Source organism: Salvia splendens, chromosome 3 (genome assembly GCF_004379255.2).
Source record: "Salvia splendens isolate huo1 chromosome 3, SspV2, whole genome shotgun sequence".
Classification (NCBI taxonomy): domain Eukaryota; kingdom Viridiplantae; phylum Streptophyta; class Magnoliopsida; order Lamiales; family Lamiaceae; genus Salvia; species Salvia splendens.
The window spans coordinates 8956499-8964272 of record NC_056034.1 but is presented as its reverse complement, the minus strand read 5'-3'; the positions used below and the strand labels follow the sequence as shown (position 1 = coordinate 8964272).

General features: G+C 33.6%; 1 protein-coding gene across 1 annotated transcript; it reads left to right on the top strand.

Moving 5' to 3' along the window:
* The first annotated feature begins 518 nt into the window (after window positions 1–518).
* LOC121794755 (cyclin-D1-1-like) lies at window positions 519–4301 on the top strand. The gene is made up of 6 exons (XM_042193081.1): window positions 519–946; window positions 1100–1186; window positions 2567–2665; window positions 2744–2945; window positions 3089–3219; window positions 3300–4301. The coding sequence occupies exons 1-6, from the start codon at window positions 710–712 to the stop codon at window positions 3537–3539; spliced, it is 996 nt and encodes a 331-aa protein (XP_042049015.1). The 5' UTR covers window positions 519–709; the 3' UTR covers window positions 3540–4301.
* The last annotated feature ends 3473 nt before the right edge of the window (window positions 4302–7774 follow it).

Genomic DNA, 7774 nt, shown 5'->3' with positions numbered 1-7774 from the left:
TATATATACTCGAGTTGCGTTAGTCTGCTAACTAATTTACAGTAATAACTAATAACTTTTAATTCTGTGTATTAAAATTATCAACTCAAAGACATAATTATATCAATACAACATGTAAATTTAAATATCAACATAAACACATAAGTTTATCAACAGAAGAATATTGATAAATTTATGTCTTTGTGTTGATATTTTTAACATACACAATTAATATTAGTTATTACTATAAATTAGTTAGAATTTGATAACAAACCTACTCGTGCATTCTTAATTACACATTCAGTTTTTCTATTTTCTTTTCCCCACCCACCCCCTTCCCATCCATTCATTTCAATCTACCATTTCTTAACAAATATTTACTTTCTATTCTTAACTAATTAAGAAGAATACATTATACTCCATTAAATTAGAGATTCGTTATATTATAGAAACGTACAAAAAACATACCACAAACTTTACAGAGAAAAAAAAGAAAATAAATATTAGCCAATTAATTTTATATATCTATATATCCGAAGCAAACAGGAGAGACTCCAAACCCAAACCAAAACACACACATTTCTACCCTAGCACACACCTCCCGCCGCCGCCACATTTTCCGGTGACAATTCCGATGAATATCCGGCAATAACCGAATCAAAAAATTTCGAGGTGGAATGATCAGAAGAGATTAACGGCCGATCATCGGTGGTCGCATTCGCCAATCGCTATGTCACTGTCGTGCTCCGACCTTCTCTGCGGCGAGGATTCCAATATCATATTCGCCGCCGGCGTGGATGAATTGCCGGAATATTCATCGGACATCGATTCCGGTCCGCCGGACGTCGAGGAATCCGTCGCCGGGCTTTTGGAAGACGAGAGAGATCTCGCCGGAATCAATTGGCCTCTCTCTCATGAATCGATCGACGCATCTACAAGAGCGGATTCCGTTGCATGGATTCTCAAGGTATTTTCCTCATTCCAGACTCCGTTTCATTGGTCAGGTGGCGCTAAACTCAACCCGCGGAGTATTCTAGAACGCGATGAAACAGTGCCTCGCGGCGCACCTTAGTGTTTTCAGCGCATTTTATGACGGGAGAGTTTTTTTGCTTTGATACAGGTACAACGATATTACTGTTTCCAGCCACTAACGGCGTATCTCTCCGTCAACTATTTCGATCGTTTCCTTTACTCTCATCATTTGCCGGTAAGACTCCGATACCGTCAAGTACACTACTTTTCTTTTTTGGGATATTGGCTCCTAAACTTTAAAAAAGTTGGATTTTTCCCACGAACTTTGAAATTGACAAATAATATCACAAAGTTTACTCCGAGTTTGTTATTTCCCACCAATGAAAAAATTCTGGCTATATTACTAGATTGAAGAACAAATTTAGATGGTGTGCTTCAAAAAAAACTATTCTCAAAGATTGAAAAATCTTGAAACTCTCGAAGTTGTTATCGAGAAATTACAAAAAAAATCCGTATCATGATATTATTTTCCGAAATTTTTTCATTGGTGGGAAATAACAAACTCGGAGTAAATTTCGTGATATTATTTGTCAATTTCAAAGTTCGTGAGAAAAATCCCAACTTTTGAAAAGTTCCATGATATTAGATGCCAATATCCCTTACTTTTTAGTTAGCAAATACACCAATAACACTAATTAATGCAATGCTTATTAATATTTTAATATTCATTTAATCTAAATCTTATTTTTTCACCAGTCCAGCAATTAATATCTATCCATCAACTTCTGAACTGCCCATTTAATCTCGACAACATAATTAATGAAAGTATTTCGTACAAAATCTTATTCATTTTAGTCAAAATCATCCTGCAGTAATCTCCAAACTTTCTTCCACTCAGTAATTAGCGTGAATAAATAATAGTATTGACTTTGTTCCTTTCCAAAGCATTAGATATAAAACGACTTTTAATACCAATATGACAATGACCTATAGCTGTAAATAAGGAATCCTTCCTCAATACTATAAAATTTATATTGGCTAGATATTAAAATAAATTATTAATTAAACTCTATGATTTTGAGTTAAAATTATTAAAAAGTATCATATATGTCTTTTTGGTTAAATCCATGTATATTCCTATATATATAAATAGTATTCTTTGTCCCACCACTTGGTGCCCACTAATTAAATTAATACTATACCAATTGGCGTAAAGTGTCACACGTATGGAGGGCGCTTTCATTAATTAAAGGCAATTAGTTCCGCTTCCTCCTAATTAAACACTAATAAATAACATCAATTAATTTATATATAATCTACCAATAAATACTGTTGAGGGGTAGCATCTTTCTAATTACATTATTATTTGATGACTTGGATGAGATTATGCAGTTTGTGAATGATGACTCAATATTAAGCATGCTTGTTAATCATAATTAATTAGCAAAATTATCTTCTCCATAATTTAATAAGGACTGGTCCATTTGTCCCCTGGTGGTCTGCTACAACCTCAGAATTTATGCATCGTATTATTGTACTAGTATGTACACCTAATCTTTTTATTTTATTTTTGTTTTTTTGCATGCTGATGAATATAGTTGTACAATAATTTCAGAAAATGAACGGGTGGCCGTTGCAACTGTTGTCGGTTGCATGCTTGTCACTAGCTGCTAAGATGGAGGAACCCATTGTTCCTTCTCTTTTGGATTTTCAGGTATCTAACTTTTTATAATACTAATACTTATTTATTTTTGGGGTTTAATGGTTTTGATAATTCTTCATTGATTTATAGGTTGAAAGCTCAAAATTTATTTTTGAACCAAAAAATATCCAAAGAATGGAGCTTCTGGTGCTAAGAGTTTTGGAGTGGAGACTGAGATCAATTTCTCCATTTTGGTATTTAAGCTTTTTTGCACTGAAAATCGACCCGACTGCAACATATACCGGCTTCCTTGTTTCAAGGGCAAAAGAAGTCATCCTCTCAACAATGCAAGGTATTCTTTATACAAAATCTTCTTAATCTACTATACTTATTTAGTTTTGACTTTTATACACATTAATGTGTTGCTTACATCAATTATGTTTAACTACCAAAAAAAAAGACAATAATAAAAATTTGAATTGTTAAATTAAACAGAGGTGAGCTTCATTGAGTTTCGGCCATCATGCGTTGCTGCGGCAGCCATACTCACCGCGGCAAACGATCTACCTAAGTTCTCGTTGATCAGCGCTCAACATGCCGAATCATGGAGTGATGGACTCGACAAAGTACAATTTTTTGACACTTATTCTACGTACATTTCGCAAGTGATTAAAACTGAAACAAAAAGAAATGATTTATTTTGCAGGAGAGCATCACAAGATGCCACCAACTGATTCAAAAAGTGGCGGGAAAGAACAAACCGAGGAAGCAGCCGAAGGTGTTGCCGCAGCTGAGGGTGGCGACTGGCCGGGTGAGTGCTGTGTCGTCTAGTGACACGTCGTCGTCAGCCTCCTCGTCGTCGTCGTCCACACCACCACCACCGTATAAGAGGAGGAGAGTGAATAGCAAGGCGTGGGTGGGTGATGACAAGGGGAGCTCAGATTAAGAAAAAACAAGGAGGGGAGGGGACTAAAATAATATAATAATAATAATGGTGGTGGTGGTCCAAGGTTTGTCTAGACTTCAAATCCTCAAGTTTTTCTTTTAATTCCATGGGTGAGTGAGGGTGAAGAATATGATGTAGATAATTAGGGAGTATAATGTATGGTAAGTTATGTACAAGAGAGATTTCATTGGTGACCCATTTCTTTAGTGGGAAATGCTACATCTCGCAGATTCCCAAGGGGGAAGGGGGGGTTTGGTACATAGTAATTATATAATTTCGTGTGAGAAAGTGAAAATCAATAATTTAGTTGGGAGTGTGGAAAGAAAGAGGAGTGATATTTGGATTTGAGTTTGGTGGGATCCAGAATCCAGAAATAATTATTTATATGGGGATTCCAATATCAATCAAGATTCAAGGTTGCTACAACGAGGAGAGGCAGAAAAACAAGACTACCGTTCCGTTTGTCAATTTTTGAGTATGTGTGCTTTTTTTGGCGGGAATTCTCCCCTTTTTTTTGTCCTAACCATATACTGGACTCAATTTTTCTCGGGTGAAGATCGAACATATGTGGGTATATGGATGTACGCACATATATCGAATTCTTTTTTTTTCTTTCTTTGGCCAATAAGAGGTGGCCTAACCATACAGAGGTCTTTGGGGCCTTTTTTATTTAAATTTTGTGGAATTTCTTTCATTTTTTTGCTCTTGTTGTTTGTACTTGGATGAAATAATAAAAAAAATGAAAATGTATTATTTATAAAATTATAGTGTGAGCTCGCCCCCACCAAACCGACCTCGACCCATGAGTGCATGTGACTGAAAACGAAGAATTTGTAGGTTAGCCATTTGGTTTATCAGTGGTGGAGGTGATTGTAGATGAAGGGACTGAACCTTGGTCCCTCTCCTGCAATAAACGACTCATCCAAATCAATGAATGTGACTCCTTAACCTCCCCCTTCTCGTGACCTTGCCTTTGCATATATATATAAATTTTAATTAATTTTGAGAATAATCGTTGTTCATATCCCCCATATACCCGACATACAATTTGTCGATTTTAGTTGTTTTAAAAAAGAAACATGGCTCGTGTCCATATAAATGTGGTCTGTAAAAGGGAGTGACCCTGCTTTCATAATCCACCTCCTATTTTAAACATAAGATCTAACATGGTACAAAATTACTAAGTACCCAAAAATGAGGGGATTCCCTCTGTCAATCATGCTTCTTTTTTATTATATCCAACAGCTGGTGTGTGCTCCACTTTGCACATATAATATAACCACTCTGTGACAATTTTTGTCAGCTAGAGGCTTGAGATTACCTCATTAGACTGGCATCTAATTTAATAATGAATAAGCAAAAACAAAACACCTTGCCCCCATATATAGAGATTCGTCAGCCCATAGGGTTTCTCATAATCAATGTGATCCGTGGATCTTGATCAAATGGATGGCCATGATTGGTTTTTACACTGAATAATCCACCCCAATATATATATGTGCATTTTGTAATCTTTTTTTATCTACTAAGGGGGAAGTGGGACCAGATCTTCAGAGCTTGATATCAGTTTACATTTTCAGATAAAACTTAGAAATTTGGGCTGTAACTTTTGAAATTGCACAAAAGCTTTAGGCAAAGTCCTAATACCAATTTGAATCTAACCATATGGAGTGGCCCCCATAAGCAAAAAAATTGAATTCATTTTAGCTAATTATTTAAGATGATGGATCATGATAGAAGTAGCTATCTACATTTCAATTATTTTGGGTGCGTGGCAAATGCCAATTAGATTAGAGATCAATTTTCTAGAAAAAAGTCTTAAAGATTTGGACTATTTGAATTTTGAGCAATATATATTGATATTTGATGTTTTCCCTCTAAAAAATGTTACTTGTGGGTTTGTTAGGTAATTAGCAACCAATAAGTGTGATTAATTATGCAATAGCAGCCAGGCCACCAGGCCACGACTAACTACATCAAAACAAAAATACTTTATGCAATGAAAGGAAATTAATGAAAAAGGAGATAATATATAAGACACGAGTGGCGTGCAATATCAGTGGCAGCTTTAACTTTCTTTCATATTCTTGACATGAATTGAAGAGACTGCAGTGAAAGGGCAAAGTCGACATTTCACTAATTGATTTTTTTTTTTGGCCATGTCTCTCAGTACATAAATTACAAAGCCCACATTTATGTATTAATATGTAATGGCTTGTGTTAATTGGAAACCATAATTTGGGTACGTGTTATGATGTGAATAGGCAGTTTGCCAAGGAGGAATGAACATATTTAATACTACTTGTTAAATGTTTTTTGGTGTTGCTAATTTTATCCACAACAGTCATAAAGCTAACTATTTAATGCATGTGTGTATTAGAAAAAGTTAAAGATAAGAGAGTTAGAGATAAGAGTTTAATAAATAATATTGGCACGATGCATGGAAATTTTTGTTTAGGATGTGGGGTCGTATTGTAAATTGTAATGCAATGCTCAAAAATTTGTAAAATTAGCCAAGTAAAGTAGATAATTATTTGAATATTCTCTTTCGGCTAGCATTGGATTTCCACTTTATTTAGTGACAATTCTGGAAAAGCTCCATCAGTTGCATGTTACACGTCCCACAATTCCATCACAATACTTATACTACTAAATTTTAAAGAATTAATTACACAGTATAGATATATCGATCAATCACAAATATTATGGATAGCTAGCATCTTGAATCTTCGTTTTTGAACAAAATATTGATGAAATACTCCATTCAATTTATTTTCTTTTACAATCTCTCTCTCTCTTTTTTTTTGGGGGGGGGGGTGGTTCCTTACATAGTATAGTAGTATATATTCATGATATTACTTGATTCCGCTTTTAGAAAATATGATTTCGCATCCTTCCTAGTCATTTTTTTCACTTTATTTCTCCTTATCAGTATATTGATTTGAGCTAACAGTAGAGTGGTTAATGCCAGAGGTTGATGTCTCGAGTTCAAGTTCATCATAACGCGCTTTTAAAATTCATATCTATTTAATAATTAAAAAAAGAGAATAACTATAAAAAAGAAAAGAAACAAGGAGTGGCAAAATGGAAAAGGAGATGAGTTTATAATATGAACAAGAAAAAAATCCAACACTACACTCTATGTTTGAATAGTCGAAGTGAGTATAAATATAAAGAGAATCCCAAGTGGTCTTTCTACTAAAAGCCAAAAAAACTTCTCTCTCCCCATGAAATCCATCTATTGGAGGGGTATAGGGGAGCGTTCTTCAGTCACTTTCTCCTATTCTTTTTACATAAAAATTAATTCAATTAAAATCCAAATTTTCAAACATTTTTAGGCATATGTGTGACAAAGATAAAAGACGACCTAAAAATCCAGCTTTATAAACTTTTATTTCATTTTTGTGTGTAAGACTATTACGTGCATCTCGTGGGGCGTTTTTATTGGACCCTGAAATGAATGTTTATTTCAGAAGTTGGAATAATTCTCTTACAATTTTTTTCTTATTTTTTCCAGATAGAGCTGAGATTTTATGCTGAATGCGAGACAGCATCACTTGCAATTCTGCTGTTCCCCTTTTTCGAGTTGAGGGAAAATAGTTAACATAAGTTATCAAACATGTAAGTTATCGTCGCACTAAATATATTAGTATTGAATAATGCTATGCAGTCACAATATCATTGGCCATAAAAGTATATTTTATAAATTTTAATAATAATAATAATAAATGAATTATCTTATTTATGTGTTCATATATATTTACATCATTACTCATTTCTATTTATTTTAGACGATTTGATTAAGTGAGGAGTATAATATTCATAAGAAACATTATGCTCTTTTATGCCTTTTTTGTTGAATAAAGCTTTGCAACCACATTGTGGCTAGCTATAAAAATTTATTTTTATAATAATTAATAAAAGCATTAATAATAATGCTAAATTAATGATTTATATTTATTGCTCAAATCTCTTTAAATTATTAGTACCTCTTTTTACTTATTTCGGATAGAGATGATGATTTGCAAATGAATACATAGTACTATAATTCATAACAAAATTATTATATTTAGGTGAATTAAGTGTTTTAATTACTAAACCACTAGCAAATGAACTTATTTTCTTTGTAAAATCAAACAACGTTATGGCTAGTTAAATTACACCACTCTGAAATAATTTTCGAAATCACCATTAAATAATTCAATTTTTATTTAAAACTTTACATCATAACTGAA

Excerpts from the sequence above, each read along its gene's own strand:
- LOC121794755 (XM_042193081.1), top strand. The coding sequence starts at position 710 with ATGTCACTGTCGTGCTCCGACCTTCTCTGCGGCGAGGATTCCAATATC. Across the intron at positions 1,187-2,566 it reads TTTACTCTCATCATTTGCCG|AAAATGAACGGGTGGCCGTT; the intron begins GTAAGACTCCGA and ends CAATAATTTCAG. Across the intron at positions 2,946-3,088 it reads CATCCTCTCAACAATGCAAG|AGGTGAGCTTCATTGAGTTT; the intron begins GTATTCTTTATA and ends TAAATTAAACAG.